Raw genomic sequence first — 19443 nt, 5'->3', positions numbered from 1 at the left:
TGGTTGTGTGGAAGGTGGGTTTTGTGGTTGATTTAGGCATGGCCTTTGTGGATAACTGGGTGGTGGGTAAAGAGATGGGTTGTTATTGGCTGAGTAATGACATTGTTGGGTTGGCGGGAAACTTGGCCATATAGGAATGGCAGTCACAGCATGGGTTTCTCCTTCATCCTTACCCTCTTCATTTGCCCCAGTTTTTATCAAAGCAGGATGATCAAATTTGCCTCTTTTCAGACCCACTTCGATCCTTTTGCCGGCGAAGACCATATCCACAAAGTTGGAAGGTGTGTAACCCACCATTTTCATAGTAGAATACTGGTAATGTGTCTACCATCACGATTATCATCTCTCTTTCCATCATTGGGGGTGCCACTTGGGCTGCCAAATCCCTCCACCTTTGGGTGTATTCTTTGAAAGATTCGTGCCCCCTTTTTTGAGCATCTTCTGTAATTGCATCCTATCCGAAGCCATTATACTGACACTGTCTAACGAAGGCAACCATTAGGTCCTTCCAAGAATGGACTCGAGAAGGTTCCAAGTTAGTGTACCAAGTAGCAGCTACCCCAGTAAGACTTTGTTGGAAGAAATGTATCAGCAGTTCCTCATCTTTTGCGTATGCCCCCATCTTCTGACAATAATCTTTAGATGGTTCTTGGGGCAAGTAACCTCCTTGTACTTGTCAAAGTCCGGCACCTAGAACTTGGGAGGGGTGATGATATTGGGTACTAGGAACAACTCATCTAGGTTAGCAAAGGTATAATCTTCGCCTCCTTCAGTGGCCCTGAGCCTTTCCTCTAGATGATCCAACTTTCCCAATTCTTCCATAGCATGAGGGTTCTTACTTGTTGTGGAATGCAAGAGGTGTAGCTGGGGGTGATACTGAGGGCCCTCCAAAATGTTTTGCAGGAGTATACCACCAACTGCTTACCCTTCAGTGGCATATCCGAGGCAAGGCTCGAAGTTAGCTAGATTGTGGTGGGCATTCTATGTGTTTTCCCCATGGTTTGAGAGACATGTGCCTGATCAGATTGAGGTTATTGGCTCTCAATGAGTATCGGAGTGGAGTTATTGATATTCTTATTGGGAGTGTACGCCACATTGGGTGGTGTATAGTTGGAAGGCAAGCCATATGGCGTGAAGGCGTGCTTGTTTTGAATTTGCACATAATGGGGGCCGCTCGTACTTCCCAAATCTTTGCCCACCATATCTGAGGTTGGATGATTCATTTGGTTGAGATCAGATGGGGGCATCGGGTTCACCTTAGCAACAGCCCTGGTAGCGGCAAGTGCAACCGCATTGGCTCCCATTATCTACTCCATGCTCATCATGGCCTCCATCATTGTGGCCATTTGCTCTTTCATGGCCTCCATGTCGGCCTTCATCTGCTCTTGCGCCTCCTCTACTTCACCCATTACTCTAGCTCTAGCACTAGTTCGGTAAGGGCACCGTAAAGCATGTTCTTTTCTTTTTTATAACAATGATTAAGTTCGTTTTTCTTTTTTCAAGGAAAGAATGTAATGAACAATGCAACCAATGAAAAGCATGGATGTATGTGAATGATGCACAGTTGAAGTATTGCGAATTTTTATGCAGGACATGGGGTTGAATCAATTTAGATTTTCAACATGGTCCATGACATCTTTGTCAAGGTGAAACTGGAAGTAACAAGGACATCAACAATCCTAAACGTGTTTGGCAGTAGATGAAGCAGCGATGTAACTCGATTCATCTTTTGCCCCAATTTTTGCAAGATGGTTACTTCCATACTTCAACTTGACTTGATGAACTTTTTCGAAAAAGCATGAGCTTAATTCAACCCTATAATCCAAGGAATGGCAATTCTGATCGCCAATACTTCAACAACCTTTCATAGGGATGAATGACTCGGGCATACTTTAAGCTATGCATGGAAAATGTAATTATGAAATTGAGATGCCCGAAGAAACATCTTTTCTTAGTTAGCCATGCATTAGGTACCATGTTCAATCATTTTGTTTTTAATTGAAATGGGTTTATGATCCCAACATGGTTGGCTCATGATACCGAATATATGCAACTAAGAATGCAGCGTGAATTTTCATGCTTCCCTTTTTTTTGTAGAGGAAAATGCAAGGATCATGCATGACCGAACATGAAAACAAATGGTATGCAATTTGTAGATCAAAAAGTTTGTTGAATGTGAGGCTGGAATATGATAATGGACAAATGTAGGAACGATATTATGATGCCATGAAGAGAAGCTTATGCGGTGCATGATATGAATGCATTTATGGACACGAGAGCCCGAAACATTATCTCTTCTTACTTGCACATTTAGGGGCACAGTGCCCCATGTGTACAGTTAAAAAGGTGATATGGACCTTCCGGCTTCCCGTGGCCAACATACAATGCATGCTAGAGATAACATGCGGGAGTGACTTGATTGGCACTGATTTTTTGGAGTAAAAACATGGGATAAACTCATTTTATTTAGAAAGTTATAACTAGTCAAGATCTAAGCGACAATACAAACTTCCTAGCGGTTTCTAATCATATGGGCCATTAAATCTATCATATGTTGACAATAGCCGAGAAGTCTGTGGATCTCCTTGGGGGCGGAGTAGGTGTCTGCCATTGCCTTGGCCTTGGCTAGCAATTGGGGAAGTTCTTGACTCCCATTCAAGGTAAGAGTAAATCGGTCCATTCACATTGTTGCCTCTTAATGTAACGAGTCGATCACCCTTCCTCTAGCCTCCTTTTCCGCGTACACTTGGGCATACTCGTTTGCCACTCTATGCTCGTGGGCCGTGGCTAGATTTAGTTCTTCTTGGTATTTGCTGATGATGGCTAACATGTTGGTCTCTGTCTCGCATAACCACTGAGACAGGTTTCTTTTGGACCTTGAGCAAAACTTCAACTCATCTTTCACGATCAAACTGTCCAATCGTGATTGGTCCCTTTCCTCTCTTCGAAGTTTACGCTCGCTGTTGCTAACCCACAGAGCCCCTCGGAATTTGTTCCGGCCGTGTTCTTCCCTACAAGCACTCTTGGTTTCTCGTTCCAAGGCTTTGGTGGTAGCCACATTTACATCTCTCAGTTCGGTATTCTCCTTTCACATTTTCAGAGCTGCTGATTTGAACCTTTCTTTAACTGTTTGGGCTTGCTCGAGTTCCGCCCTAAGGGCCTGCACTTTTTCGTCTTCCTCCGGTGCCTCAACTTCCTCTCTTTTAGCGGTTCTCAAACTTGGAAGCCAATCCAAACCTTGCACGTGGGCTTTTAACCACTTACGATAGCCACCGATGGGCCTATTGTTACTGCCCCTGAGTTCCTTGTCCTTCTTTTGCAACACCTCCCATGCCTTGCGGACCTTTCGAAGTGTCTCCACGTTGGTCCTATTGAAACCTCATGAAATGACAGGTGTGAGCTCATCCTCTAGTGGCGCCCCTCTCATAGGGTAGCCAAGTTATCTTATAGCAAGAACGGGATTGTAGCTGATGCAACCCCTCGTCCCCATCAAGGGAACATTTGGAAATCCTCCGCATGAAATAAGAACTCCGGTTCTTCCTTCCTTCCATCGAGGGAACCAGTTGACAAATGCTCCTTCTTTGCTCGCTAAGAGTTGGTCCCAATTTGCCCCTCCTTTCTCTGTGCATGAACGGTGGCTTTCTAGCGGGCAAGCATGCCTCACCTCTTGGCGAAAAAGGTTTGAAACTAACCATACATAAAGAGCTGGAGTACAGCAAACAATCCTCGTATTGCTCTTTTCACATCTTCGGTCGAAGGTGTCATATAGGTCGGCTAGCATAGCGACAACCGGGCTTTCCTTGTGGTTATGATAGGCGAGAAAAGCGTCGATTGCTGCTAGGTCCACCAACCCATCCACATTTGGAAAGAGGACTCCTCCGAAGATCAACAGCGCGAGAATATCTATGAACGGGGCCCATTCGCTTCTACCTGCCAAGATTCTTGCTTTTTCCTCCAAACATTTTCTCGGTATCCCGACCACCCCATTTTCGACTTGCTTTTGGTGGTCTAGTTCCTGTGCCGAGATTTGGACTATTTTAGAAATTCTAGCTAATGAGGGATAGAACCCTGAGAAGAGGTATGGTTTCCTTCCCCCTAGTGGGCATCCTAGGATCTCTTCAAATTCTTCTACCATAGGTGATAGCTGGAAGTCCCCAAAGGTGAAGCACCTCAACGGCTAATCATAATACTGGGCAAGGGAGGCAATGGCCTCTGTGGAGACTTCTACCATGGCTAAGTCCCAGATTTTACCGTAAGCTTTGCGAAAAGCTTGCCGCTGGAGCTGACCCATTAACAGCCCTAACTCCTTTAGACTGGTGATCCCTAGGCTCTTGACCTTGACTTGGTAAAACCTCTTTTTAAGCGAAGGCGTTTGACTTGATCCCATGTTTTACTAAAGTGAAACAAAAATCGGTGCGAATCAAAACTCTAACATCTATCATGGGTGGAATGGATGAATGCATGAAGAAAGGCATATGACACAGATGCAATTTATGAATACGATAGCCCGAGAAATTGTCTCCTTCTTAGATACAACGTCTTGGGGTAGCACAGTGTCCGACGTATGTATTTTAAGAAAGTGACACGAACCCTCCGTTGATTTGCTAAAGAGAGGGGATCAAGACAGAACCCATGCATGATGCATATGCGAAAGGCATAACATGGGGACGTACATAATATTCACAAACAAATAAGCAAAAGGGTACATGACACTTATGCATGGCAGTGTGAAAAATGGCACGCAGTGTGTTTGCTCCGTGCCCCTATTTTAGGGACCTACATGGGAGGGAGCTAAAAGGGCTTTTAGTGATAATTCCCAAGGTGGTCATATCTCTCTTGATGGTCTCTAGAGGTATCATCCCCTTCGAAGAGCATATTGCAGTAGTAGGGACTACTAGCAACAATATGTTATCAAAGAGAAAAACTCTAGTTGAGGGTTCGCTGTAATCAAGCAAGTCGGAGACCTAGCATGATCACAGATTCACCTCCACTCCTTATGTTCCCATGAACCCGGGTATAGGGCCCTTTTTCAACTCACAGTGTGTGCAAATAGTGTTGGTGTTTGTGTGCATCAAATGAATAAATATTTACCTCATGCATACATTTTAAAACGCACTAAAAGCATCAAAGAGTTATATATACAAGAACATAAGAAAAATAAAGGGAAACCAACAAAGGAGAAAGTCATGATAGAACACTGCACAAGATTAATTGGCCTAACTCTCAAAAAATAGTCGCCAACTGTCGCAACCTACCCTTCAGCGGGAGGCCGACGCGTGACTCGCGGGTGCGTGTTCCAAGATAGGAATACGTGCGGAGTCGCCACCAACATTTATTTGAGGAAAACGTTGGAAAAACCGGAAAAGACATGATCTATGAACTTAAAGTGAAAGGTTCGGGAGTTGTATTTACGCACGGGGAAGGTATTAGCACCCCACGCGTCCGTCACAAGAGACGGCAACCTTTAATCAAATGTGCAAACATGACTTCAATTTTTATGTTCCCTTTTATGTTTTTATTTCTTTTTGTACTTTTTATATTTTTTATCTTTTTGCGGTCGACGAGGGTGTTTCCCTTGCTCCTACATATTCCTTAATTGCGATAAGGAAATCAGACCTACGTAGTTCTTTGTGAACAAAGTGTTTGGTTAAGTTGTTTTTATTGAATGAAAGGTCATTTAAGGCGTTGGACCATTAAACAAACTTTCGATTCTTTTGAAAAGAGAGAAGACATTAAGGCATTGGACCATTAATGACCTCTTTATTTTTGAAAGAGGTAATAAAGTTACATGTTGATTTTAGGCCTTTAGAAATCTACACTTAACCAATAAAAGCGGAAAAGACCATTTCAAGGCGTTGAACCTTTGAAAATGGTTTTTTAAGGTGATGACAAAAGTTTGGTTTATGATTTGATTTTAGCCTTAGTTTCACTTTGGTTATTAGTCGATTCGATTAAGAAAGAAAAATCCCAAAGAGGAACGTCCGATTGATTGTTTTTGATTTATTTTACTAAAAGATATTTTTTTTATTATATTATTATTTTACCCTTTTTTGGTTTCCAACGTGGTTACGGCATGACCGAACGGTCGGATTTCATTTTAACAGAAACTAACGGATATTACAATTCAAATGATCGGTGGAAATTTATTTTATTTTTTGATTAGGTGAGAAAATGACTTAAGTAAATGACTAAAGCACATCAAAAGGGGGTACGGAAAGTAAATGAAATGAAATTAAAAGCACGTGAAAACAAATGAGGACCACCAAGGGTACATAGAATGAATTGAAAAGTTCGATTTCGGGAACTTACTAGTTGAAGACCGAAGAACGACGAAGAACGAACTAAGAATGTCGAAGAACAGTCGAAAATCTTCGCGAAATCACCCACGGAAATGTTACGGAAGCGCCTCGGCTTGGATTTTCTTCACGGAACCAATTTTTTTCACTAATTTCAAGTGATCTCGAATTACCAGGAGGGCTGAACTTTTTTTTTCCTTCACTTCTCCCCCTACTTATAGGAAAATGGGGGAGAAGCTTGCCACCCAGCTCACCCAAGCGAGCTAGGTTGCTTCCTCCAGAAGCAACCGCCTTCTGGAGGAATTTTCTGGAAGACCCAAGCGGGCCTAGTTGCTATTTGCACCCCCATTTTTACTAAATACACCCCCTTGCCTTTTTTTGGTGATTGTTTTTCCGTAACGTTACGAAACTTTACGAATTTCGTAACGATGCTTGTTTTCTTTCCTTAATGTTACGAAAGCTTACGAATTATGTAATCATCCCCTTTTTGCCTTCTGGAACTTTACGGATTGCGCACTAACACTTCTTTTTAATTTCCGGCATGTCACGAAACTTCACGGATTGTGCTACAATGCTTTCTTTTGAGTTCTGGCATGTCATGGAACTTCATGAATTGCCTAACGATGGGTGCCAAGTACCTCGAAGTGGTCAAACGAGGGTCACATCCCAACAACGGATGGTCCCCTGACGAAATTAGGGTATGACACATGGAAATAGTACAAACTTTGTCAGTAAGTACTCGTAGTTTTTCATGAGGAAAAAATACTTGTACTTGGGGGCATGTCACTCGGTTTGGAACTCTCTTGAGACTCAGACTGATCACCATAGGAGGGGGAGTTGCCTATGCACGACAGGGTGACCTCGACACTTACTGCTTAGTTTTCCTAAGTGAGAGTGTCATGTGGACACGCTTAGGATATTTCCTTGGGGATGGTACCACATTTGCATTTGAGAGTTGGGGTCAAGTGCATGCATCATACTGAGTATGATTGATTGGAACTATGGACGAATGATGATTATTTGTTGAGTGTGTGTTGGATTAATGAATATTTGTGTAAGCTTATGATATTTGTTAATGTTTTCTTAATAATTGTGGTTATTTGATTTTAGTGTGAATTCCTTTTATAATGAACTCACCCTTGCAATTTTTGTAATGTGTGGTCGATACCTGTGATGATCGCGAACCCTTGTTCGTGGGAGCAGAATGACAACAGTAGAGTACAGGAAGTGAGATTCTTTTGTGGAGCCACCGAGCCGATGTGATGACGTTGGGATTATTTTGGGAGAGAGTTGTGTTTTGTTAATCAACTCCTCCATAGTTGGTTCCATAATTCTTTTGTTGAATTGAGGATGTAAATCACAAATTTAATTATATGTATGAACAAATTTACTTTTCATTATGTGAATGATGTGTACTGGGTTACTATACTTATATATATGTATTCACTTAAGTAATGGTGTGTTGCTTGGGAATGCATATCATGAAATTAAAATTTTACTTTAATTTTTCATAACCAAATTAATGGAATTTTCATTTAAGAATTGAATTTCTCGCGGTTTTAGAGTGGTGATATCATAGCAACGAGGCGGGTCGTTACATTCATCCATCCATCTGTCCTTGGGAGTCTCATTTCTCTGAGTGTTTAAAGGAATGTGATAGCCTTTTTCTACAATGTCCCACATATCAATGTGAGTGGATTTAAAGAAGGCAATCATTCTTTCCTTCAAGTAGTCGTAGTTGGCTCCCTTGAACATGGGAGGTTTGTTCATGGCATATCCTTCTTCCATCATTTTAGGAGTTTTCTTTCCTTTACTCTGTGAAGATCTCAACTTAGAGGTCAAGCTCTAATACCAACTGGAGTACCTGAAACACACTAGAAAGGGGGTTGAATAGTGTGATGGATAAAAACTTGGTCTTTCAAAAACTATTAATTTTTTTCTCAATTAGATATCAATGGATGAAAGGTTTCATCCTAGGGGTTCGAAATTACGTTGTGCTTAGAAAAACCAGTTCACAAAACTTGGATATAGTAGTGTAGAAGTGATTTATAGAAAAGAACTAGTTATATAGAAGCAGTAAATAAAACACAAAGGTTTTATATTGGTTCACCCCAACTCTTAGGCTACTTCCAATTCTCCTTCAAAACTTGTAGGGTTCCACTAATCAAATCTTTCATTACAACCAAGTATTCTCTATGTCACTTCTAGCTACAACAAGTACTCTTTAGGACACTCCTGACACTACACTTAATCTCCCTCTGAGATTAAGACCCAAGTATTCTTTGTCATTAAGCCACTCCTAGCTTTTAAAAAAAATATATGTTTGATAGGAAATGTATTCTTAATCACTCAAAGAGTTTTTATACAATACGCTTGAATACAATGAGACTCGCTAACTTAGCAAAGCTATGATTCACTCAATTTGCTCAAGTTTCTTTTGTCCAGTGAATTGATAGCGTTACAACACTTGTTCGTTTTGTCTTGGAATGTTATCTTATATTTCGAAAATATTAGCACACACATCTTCAAGCTTTATATAGACTTTAGAGCTTTAATCTGTTAAGAGATCTCAGCTAGTCGTTGTCTAATAGCTTTAGCGCTTGACACAAGGCTGCCACTGTGTAGAGAGAGAGTGGGAAACACAAATGTTTTTAGCAACATTTCTTCAAAGAAGTACAGTTTTCCAGTGTCACCTAGTGCTCAGAGCTGACTTTCATCTATGAATTGAAGGAAACATTAACAACATAAAACAAAAGGAATTAAGAATATTAAGACAATACAATTTAAATCTTCCTTTTTGTGCGCTATGGTGCGAGTTCCTTACTGAGCCTATGGGCGTTACTTTCTTGTGAATGTTTTTAGTACTTGAGGATCAAGTAATTGTTCCATTGCTTTTGTACTGTTAGCCAAGTGCTAAAGCACTTGTCTTCTTAAGGCTAGACGCTGAAGCAGTATCATCCAATGACCGATACTTTGTTTTTTGTTCAAAGCCTTTCCAGTTCATGCTCTTTTGCTTATATCTCATATAGATATATATGAACCTGTAGCTTAAGCATGAAAGGTTAATACATAAAATTTATACTTATTTAACATCAAAATCTCAGGGATTTAATTGTTTGGTTCAATCCAATGTGACTTGGACACAACCAGACTTAATACTTCTTGATGGACTCAACCCTTGGTTACCTTCGGGAAGGGATAACCTTCATTTATCTTTGGTTTCTCAAAATTTTGTTTGAAGAGAAACTACGTTTTCTAGAGAAAAATTTGTTTTCTCAAGAGCTATTTGCATGCATGTTTTTAATCCTTATTTTGCTTTATTTGTGCTATGGAAAATCTCCAAATACAAAGGAGACTCTATCCAATTTTTCCCAAAACTTTTAGACAAGTTTGAAATTCAATAATTTGAGCCACAATGTCTAGCTGGAAAATTGAGTTCTCTAGACCAGTCTCAATGCTTTGAACTTATCTAAAAATCTAACTATTATTTAATGAAATAGATCTTTGAGAGATGAGGTCAAATTGAGGCCCATCTGTGACATGCAAGGTGACTGCCCTATTGTGCAAATTAGTTTTGGTAGGCAGTTTTCTTTGATTTAACATCTCTGTGGTGATCCACTTGAAATGGTGTGTACAATTTATTAAACTAGAGAGAAACTTTTTTTTACCATGTATATTAAAAAATTATAGAGGTTACCTTCAATTTTTAAAGGGTAAGGAAAAACAAAGTGGTGGTTGGAAGGGCCATTTGTGAAGTCTAAGAAAAAGGCTTGAAAAAAGTATATTGAGAATTATAGGAAACAAATTTTTGTAAAATTATTAATTTTTGGAAATATTTTTCTATTATCTTTAAATTCTAAAAACTAGAACTCAAATTGTTTTGGGAAGAGGGATTAATTTACACATTGTTGAACTTTGTAAAAACTTGGAAACACTTTGTCTTGCTACTTTTTGGAATTTATAAGAATTTTTGTAGATTTTTTCTAATGACTTGGGATACCTTATTAGAAACATGATTAGATTATCTTCAAGTGTATGCAAAAAGTTCCTGTTTATAATTTTTTTTCTAAATTTCACAAAGCCTTGAATCTCTCCTATTTTCTAGTATTAGGGTTTTAATGCTTGTTGTGTTGTTATGTTAAAATTTCCTATTTTTCAAGTGTTGGCATGTTGAATTTGATTGTTGATATATTTGTCTTGATCTATTTTGAAATGTATAAAAGACTTGAGAATTGTGAATCTCGGGAAACTATTATTGTCTAGTGCATTATTTTAATTAGAGACTAGGAGGTGTGACCTTGGGCACTAAGAAATGCATGTGATTATTGTGTGTGACACAGTTGGTTTCCAAGCGTAGTCAATGATTCCTTGTGTGTTAGATACTAATATTTGGTAGTTATAGGGACTCAGACATTAGTCTCAGTGTTGACTAGAACCCTGTTCTAGCAAGCATTGTATGTCTTGAAAGACATGCCACTTGTGTGATAGTTCACAAGGACTCGAATATGAGTATTGTTGTGACTAGGTTTATACTCTAGTAAGACTAGGGCACTTGAGAGACGTGCAAGCAGATACGAACATGCGGTTGAATGCTGAGATCCAACTTGAAGAAAGTCGCGTAGGGGCATCATGTTGGAATTTGTTAGAGCTCGTAAGACAAAACTCAATTGGTTGTTTTCACACCACAAAGTGTGTGGTCACTTGTTATATATATTCATTTTGTTCTAGCTAGGATGGGATCTCAGACTTCATTTTTGCCATTTGTAGACATTTGGTATCATGTGTAATAGGACCCCACTTTTGATAGAGAAAGAATTCTCCAAGAATGGAGGTTCGTTAAGGAGACAGTCCTCAAAGTTGTTGGATGACCACGATTGGTACCTAGGAAATGATCGTAGGAATGAGTTATCCTTGGGAGTGAAGTTTCGACTTGTGAATGATATCACCGAACCAACTTGGAAACTTTGACTGACTATGAGTAATTTTCAATTGGTGAGAGTCTGCCATTGTACCATGGTAAAAGGTGTACTCCCAATAGTCACCCAAAACCAAATTGTGTAAGACCACTGAGTTTTGGGAGTTCTAGTGGTAGTTGGCCAATAAGAAACATATATTGAGATAGAAAAATAAATGCTTTAGGATGCAAGTGAGATAGGGTAGATAACCACATTGTCATGGTTGATAGATTGTATGTGCATATTGTTTAAGTCCTTTTGTGCCTGGTGAACGAAGCAGAAAGACTCACCACTTATGTTTATTTATTTAAGATTAGATGGCAGGCGAGGAGTTGACGCTCCATCTCGAGGATGAGTGTACTTGGAGGCAGTGGATTCCATACATGACTAGAAGCGGGGATCACTTCCTTGGGTATCTAAGTTATGCGCGGATACCTGTTGACTTATGCTTTTGAGGGTGTTAGAGATGACTGCTCTGAGTCTAGGACCTTTTCTATTATATGTATTTGATTTGTGTAGGCCTAGACTCCAATACTATTGTCTATGTAAAAGTATATTCGGTCATCTACTTTGTTCTCATATATTATTGTATCATGTGGTTGTACATGTTACTTTACTCAAGAAAAAACTTGTTCATATTTATATATTTCATAATTCAAAACATATGTTATTTTTTTTATTTCGCTTCCATTATTTGAGAATTAAGCTTCTAAGCAAAACAACGTTATGTGTTCTTTTCAAAAGTATGGATGTTTCGTTTTACTTAAAACAACGTTGTATTCTTTTCAAAGGTATGGATGTTTCGTTTTACTTATTACGCAGTGTTAACTTTAGAAAGCAACCAATGGAAAGTTTAAAAAAAAAATCACTAAAATTCCAATTCACATTTTCTTAGTTTTATATGTTTGTGAAAATAGAATGGATTAACACGCTTTATAAAATAAAGAAATAAATTAATTAAGGTATAATCACAGTCTTAGAATTTACGGTGTTACAATGTGAATATGTTTGTCTTGGCTTTAACCTTTGTTATTCTTCAAAAGGAATACCTAGCCTAAATTTTTTATTAGTCTTCAATGAAATTGAAGACTTTAAGATAAAAAAAAACTTTGTGAACAATTTCATAGCTTTCAGTAAATTCTCTCTATAGTAATTTTTGTATGAGTGTCACATAATTTCCTTATTTTCTCACATTCCACTCGATGAGAAAATTCATTCCTACTTATTGAGAATTTTCACTCCCACTATCTTTTGGAGTAAAAGTATAGAGTAATAAAATATATACCATATTCTATCAATGCTATGATAATTCTTAAATTAGTAAATTCAAGCCTTCCCGCAAGACATGCATAGAATTCACAAATTTTATATATGGACAATAAATATCACAATAAAATAAAGCATGCCTATGAGTATAAAAATATCTTATCATAACATTTCATCCATAACCTTGAGTAACTAATACTTTCGTCTGGGGTCAAATAATAAGACCTTCATAACGTTGTCTAGGATGTTGTGACTACTCCTAGACATTAAATCTCATTGTTACAATTTGAGACTAAAACAAATGTCCTGTTTACCAATATGTCTTTAACTATGAATCTAGAAACATTAAACTTGCATGTGGGCTAAAGCTGATATGTTCCGATCAAGGTCCAATTATTCTAAATATCCTTTTCCAATGGTTAAAGCAAAGACCAAAAAGAATTAAAAATACTTTCCAAAGCTTGGTCATGCAAATGTCAAAATCAAGAATTGTTTCATATCTACATTGTGAAGAAAATATAAGCAACTTAAAGACAATAATTTGGTGGGCACAATGATCCAACACTTTATACTCAAGATACAGCTATGAGTTGGAATTTATTTGGATGAATTACATAATTTTGGACTAGAGAACTAATTAAGATCCATTTTCAATTTTCACACTTATTTTTCATTTAATAAGTTTAGATGCAGTATTCCTTATATATATATATATATATATATATATATATATATATATTGAAAAGAAAGTTAAATATAAATTTGGTTCCTATAAAATTTCTAATTTCTGGTTTTAATCCCTATATTTTTAATCTCTTGTTTATTTTTTGTCATCAACATCAATTTCAGGGAAATGAAATTTTGCCCATTTTTGTCCCTCTAAGGGAGATATTGATGACAAAAAAAAAGGCAACAGACAAAAAGTTTATAAGAACTAAAACTAAAAATCTGAAATTTTATAAGTACCAAAAATATATTTAATCCTGAAAAATATATTGACTCTAAGAATGAGAGAGGCCAGGAAGATGGGGCCAATTACCCATGGATAGACCTCATTTAATTGAACACCTAAAATCAAGCCACGAGACAATGTCATCATGTACAGCAAATATTCTGTCATCAGGTTCCCCTTCCAAAATGCAGTGGTAACCACCTTCATAGAGCTTTAAAGTCTTATCTTTGCTAGATGCTCTCTCATAAAGAAATTTGCTCACTAATGGATCAGTCACCTTATCTTCTGCTCCATGAAGAATCAATAATGGCGCTGAGACCTGCAATCACACACTCAATCAATAGAGAACAATTTAATGTTTTTTTATGTGACAATTACTGCAAATGTAAAAAGAGAAATAACCATAGCATAATTTCGATTTAAATTCTGTAAGAAAAAGAAGACAACAAAAAGAAAGGAGGGGAAAATGAGAAGAGAGGTAAAGAAATAACTAACCTTGTGTACTTGCGACTCAATTTCTTTTGTGGTCCTTAAAAGTTCCATGCCAGTTCTCAACCGTGGATTATCATCATAACAAATAACATTGTAAACAGCCTACAAAGAATAACACTTGAAGAATAAAAATGTTTGACTATAGATCAATTAGCTCACATTTTTGTTTTTGGTTTGTTTCGGTTTCATTTAATAGGACATGCAAATAAAGGGGTGGGGCTGGGGAGTTGGGCAGATGGAGACTGACAACAGAATGAACAAAGTTTCATTATGGCAAAAACTGTTAATGTAGACGCACGTATCCCCCTCATAGATAACAATGTGGTTGGTTTAGTAACCCTGCAAATGGGAAACTTGTAGAAAGATACTTAAGGTTCTTAATGGCACCCCCTTAATGGAGACTTGTATAAAGTCATGTATAGTATATAAGTAAAAGGAAGGAAAGCACTAAATGATCAAATGAAAGTGAACCTCTGATGGGTCACCCATTGTTGGGCTTATTGGGCCTGCAGTTAGGAGCTAACAAATAAGAAAGAGAAGTGAAAAGAGTAGGATGAGATTTGAAGGGATAGGTGGGGCATAACAGAAATGACTCGTGGCAAGTGATGAGTGGAGAGAGAGATGGAAACAATTCTGTATAGACGGGGTGTGAAGGAATTTGTTAGAAGGAATATTTGGTGGGGTTGAGTGAAGAAGCTCGTTCTTTCTCAGAAAAAGGGTTCTATAATTTGTTATTTATTGGTTTTCTATTGTTCATTTTGTGACAGAGGTTTATACCTTTGATATCATTCTAATTCAGTATCAACGATAGATTAATTTTTCCATTCCTATTCTGGTTCCTATCATTATCAACCTCTATGATTAAAATATATATGCTCAGGGAAACTGCTACTTCAAACAGCACAACTGGCTGCAATGTGATCATATTTCATGCAGATAAGATGGATCTAGTAGTAAGTGAAACGTAAATGATGAGTGTGATTTAAAATTGTTTTCAAGACTACAGTTGCGGACACTACAATGCAGTTTTGGAAGTTTCTGTAACAGCAATTGTGGCTGTAGTTTCCTACTATCGTGGTAATTGCAACATATATAAGACAACAATTACAACCAAAATTTAAAACTATAATGATGAGTGACAAATTTAAAAACAATTAGGAAGTGAAACAAAGCACGAAATGGAAAATAAATGGTTATTCATTTCATTATATAAGCATGCCATAATTAATGATGCAAAGTTACCAACCAATTTTCTTTTGCTTGGTTCCCTGAAGAACAGATCAGCTATATCCTGGTTTTGGATGAGCTTTGCTTTTGGCATCACTTTAGACAAAAGAGTTAATACCTTCAGAACTGCATCTGATGGTAACACGTCCTCTGCAATCTTACCAGTAACAGAAGATCAGCAAGTCATGTTTCATCTAACTGTTAAAACCAATGCAGCCCCAATTTAAAGGAACTAAAATCAAAACTCATTTTTTATTCAGCTTAAAATAATTTATTATTTATCACCTTATCATGATATTTATTGCTTGCAGCTCTTTATAATGTTAGTAGATAGAATGTTTCATATGAATCAACTAGTTACGCCTATTCCAAGCGATATCAGGTATCTAATGAATGTCCAAAAGCACCAAAGCAGTCCAAATTGCTTTGATGGTTAATCCTTTGAAAGGTCTCCAATTTCAAGATCGTATCTGAAACATTACATGGCTTTGCCAGGGAAACATTGAAATCTGATCATTCCTAAATCATTATTTTCATTTCCATTAAAATTAAGACTACCCAAAGCCAGTATGATTCACGTAGTCAAGGGAATCATGCAAATAAGGTCCAATAGTTAGAGGCTAAAAGACTTAATCTATGTAGATCAGACATATTACAGACAACTACAACCAAAAATCTAAGGAGCCAACATAGTAGATTTCTTCCTTTCTTCATGTTGCTTTTTAAGAAATAAGGTAGTGTCTGACAAGGTTTATACCCTCCCAGGATACAGTGCCCAAAGTATTGCCCAGGCACCACTTCTCAGAGTAGATACCTTTCTCACAGATTGCTGTACCTTTTACCATCCTGATTTGGAAAAAAATCCTTATAGACATTTGTAAAGATTCTTCTAATTCACAGAAAATTTTGGATACCATTCCTTTATACAGTTTCCTAAAGTGTTCAACTGCTAGCTGCAGCATCAGGCAAATCACAGACTTTCCTGTATATTAATTAACATATTTTCAATGATTGGTTTCTAGTTTGATTGTTATCTCGCTGAAGGGACAGCTTTCTGGTGTCTCAGAATTATTATTCTTTAATTAAATCCTGGTAAGACGTTCAATCTACACTCATAATCTAGCAAAATCCAGCAAAGCAGGATATTGTCCTAAAGGCTAAAGTTGATGCTGTAATTTTTCTTTTTTGTATAAATTAAATTTATGCCATAATTCAGATATATACTCAATATGAACATCCCCAAAATATGTGCTGTGCTTGTAAAACTACTACAATTGACTTAAAAATAAAGTAACAAAAATCAATACATAGTTTGAATATCAAACAACAAAAATGATTAGAAAAATGGACTTTTAAATCAGGTCCACTCTGAGTAAATCTCAAAGTTCTATGAAATATATTACATTTTATTTATATTTCACCAGAGACATTGACAATAGCATTTAGTAGTCCCTCATCTATATTAAAGAATTGACGGAGACACTGCATTTTAGAAATTAACCATGATTATATTTTTTACATGCTAATGCAAGCAAACAGAGATGCGGCTGTATCAGACTGTCAGTGTTTAATATAGTAATGCCACTGTTGCAGCTTGCAACTGCAACAGTGCTTACAATATTGCAGGTTTTGAGGTCTTTACAATTGCATCACAATAGCAATTGTCACTGCATCAGCAACAAATTGCTTAAAAGTCATGAGTAATACCAATACACAGTTTACAGGGTAGACTTCTTTTATAGTTTGAAACAATTCATTGATAAAGGAATTCAAGCTGAATCATGACTTCGAAAATAAAAAATAAAAATAAAAATGAAGTTGTTGAGCATCAATTAAAATACAGAGGAATGAGCTTACTTTACACATTGGTGCTACAAGTATCATTCCATCCCAATTATTTGGCTCCCTCAAATGAACTTTAAGAGAAACTGCTCCACCCATTGACTGCCCTAATATAAATCGAGGCAAGCCACTGAGATCAGGTCTGGCTGTCAATTGAAATACAAAACATGATCAATAACATCATTTCTTTTAGCATAAAAATATTACAACAAATATCAATATGACACCATGGATACTGAAAAGTGAAAAAGACACACCTTTAATTTTTGTATAATGCTCTATAACATCATCAACCAGATAATCAAATTTTGGTATATAACCATGCAATCCTTCTGAAAGACCAAAACCTGGATAGTCCATTGCAAAGACACTGTACCCAGAAGCAGCAATTATCCTGGCTATACCTGAATACAAAATTCAAATCGTCCCCCAAATCATGCACGACAAACTTTAGCTTCGTTAGAAACATATAACACAACACACACCATTACAAACCTTCAAAAAAGAAGGTGCAAGTATCACCATATCCATGACAGAAACACACAGAGGCCTTGATTGGAATGCCAGGCTTTGGCATCCAGCTTTTGCAGAAAATTTCCAATCCCCTAGAATTCCTTTCGTACCACTAGTTGTCAAAAAATATAAAATAAATTATACTTTGCACCAAGGTAACAAACTAGTCAAAGTAAAAAAACTTCAGAACATCAACACACTCCCAGATAATAAGGTAAAGCAGAAAATCTTACTTCTTCAGTTCTGATCCCAGCAGGAGCATTCTAGCACGAGAGGTGAAAACATCAGTCAGTCACCTAATCTTCGAACAAAGTACTACCCAGGAAAATTAAAGGAGTTTATATATAACTTGGTTCCATAAAGCAAGGTTTTTATAAACTTCGTTCTATGAAGCAAGATTTTAAATAAGGCTTCGCAACCGCAATTACAGCCACAATGTCCCTGTTTGTAACATTGAGGATTGCAACAAAACTGCAATCACAATTTAAAAGCTTGGCATCATGTGACAACTTATGTTGCTTTGTTTTTTTCTTTTTTCTTTTTTTTTTTTTTTTTTTTTTTGAGGCAATGTTGCTCTGTTATACAAATGAAAATTTCAGGGATCAAGGCAATAAAAGTAGCCACTTTTAAATACCAAATAATATAATAACTCAATACTAAAATGTTAAAAACAAAACATAAACATCAAAACTTGAACAAATTGAAACATTCCCGTAACCATTATAAAAACTGAACGAACCTTGAACAAGCAATGATCCAGCTGCTGCTGCATATCAGCGAAAGCAGCGCGGACCCTTCTTCGAGTGTAAGCAAAGTCAAGGTTACAACGAGCTATAGCGTTCAACTCATCGCTCAGCCCTTCAATGGGTGCCCTTCTCTGCGCTCTCACCGTTAGTTTAGAAATCTTGGGTTTGTTGACAAACTTAGTTAAAAAGGGTGGTTGATGCTTGGAAGGGTAGGTGATGGGTATGTGTGTAGAGGGTGAGAGGAGGTTCCGTGATCGGAATCTGAAGGGCACAGAGAGCTCCATGGTCAACGAAGAACGTTTCACGAGAAAAATGTTGGGTTTCTGTTTTTTATACTAGTTCTTTTCATTGTGCTGCTATTGAAGAAGTCCCAATAAGAGCATTCGGGAAGCAGCGTTCGGAGACCACATTCCATGTCTGCCAGCAATGGGCACGCGCACTGTTCACTTTTTCTGGCCAAAATCGGGTCGGTGGAAGCATGCCTGCTGCACGTGTCTAACGTGCCCTATATAGGTAGGAGGCACCATATTGGTGGTATCATAATTTTAAAGGCAAACCGATATATTTGATTTTTTATTTTATTTTAGTCATTTATCTTTTAAAAAAATTATTTTAATCATTTATCTTAATTAAAAAGTACAAATTGGTCCTTTGTTAGATTGGAGACTCTGCCATTAATTGTTTCTTTAATTGTTATCTTTGTTCTTTCTCTCACACTTCTCATCATGTTTTCTCAAATCAAGTTATTCAAGGTTGATGAATTCTAGTATGCACAAGTGGTGTGGGTCTTGCACAATGCTCAAGTAACAAGAACCCTTAGATCTATTTGGGTGTCTGAGAGATGCACGTGTATAAACATGGTCCACGACATATCTTATTGTATTGGTTTGCCTATTAAAAAAGCTAGACACCCATGTGCTACTCCTTTTGATAGTCTAGGATTTAATATATTAAAAAAAGAAGTCTAAATCTGATGTGAGCACAAATGAGAAGGCCCAAAAGGATTGTTAAGCAAATAAGGGGTTTAGAGTTTATTTACTATTGATAATAAAGTAATAGTAGCTTCTAGAATATACTATAAGATTTTATTAGTGATGAATTGGAGTATTGTTAGAAATGATAGGATCAATTCTGTTAGAATGAGCACATGGGTA

At 37.3% G+C, this 19443-nt stretch overlaps 1 protein-coding gene across 2 annotated transcripts; it reads right to left on the bottom strand.

The window, feature by feature from the left end:
* Positions 1–13057: 13057 nt before the first annotated feature.
* LOC100807463 (caffeoylshikimate esterase) lies at positions 13058–18804 on the bottom strand. Of its 2 annotated transcripts, XM_003516776.5 has the most exons (8): positions 18283–18804; positions 17777–17806; positions 17526–17655; positions 17288–17434; positions 17046–17176; positions 15208–15345; positions 13965–14063; positions 13058–13788 (listed from the first exon to the last, which is right to left on the bottom strand). In XM_003516776.5, exons 1-8 carry the CDS (start codon positions 18571–18573, stop codon positions 13570–13572), a joined length of 1185 nt encoding a protein of 394 aa, XP_003516824.1. In that variant the 5' UTR covers positions 18574–18804; the 3' UTR covers positions 13058–13569. The 2 variants fall into 2 exon arrangements, with proteins under 2 accessions (XP_003516824.1, XP_014629542.1); XM_014774056.3 differs by lacking the exon at positions 15208–15345 and having other exon boundaries at positions 18283–18782.
* Between the last annotated feature and the right edge of the window lie 639 nt (positions 18805–19443).

Source organism: Glycine max, chromosome 1 (assembly GCF_000004515.6).
Source record: "Glycine max cultivar Williams 82 chromosome 1, Glycine_max_v4.0, whole genome shotgun sequence".
Taxonomy (NCBI): Eukaryota; Viridiplantae; Streptophyta; class Magnoliopsida; order Fabales; family Fabaceae; genus Glycine; species Glycine max.
This window is presented reverse-complemented; position numbering and strand designations above follow the sequence as displayed.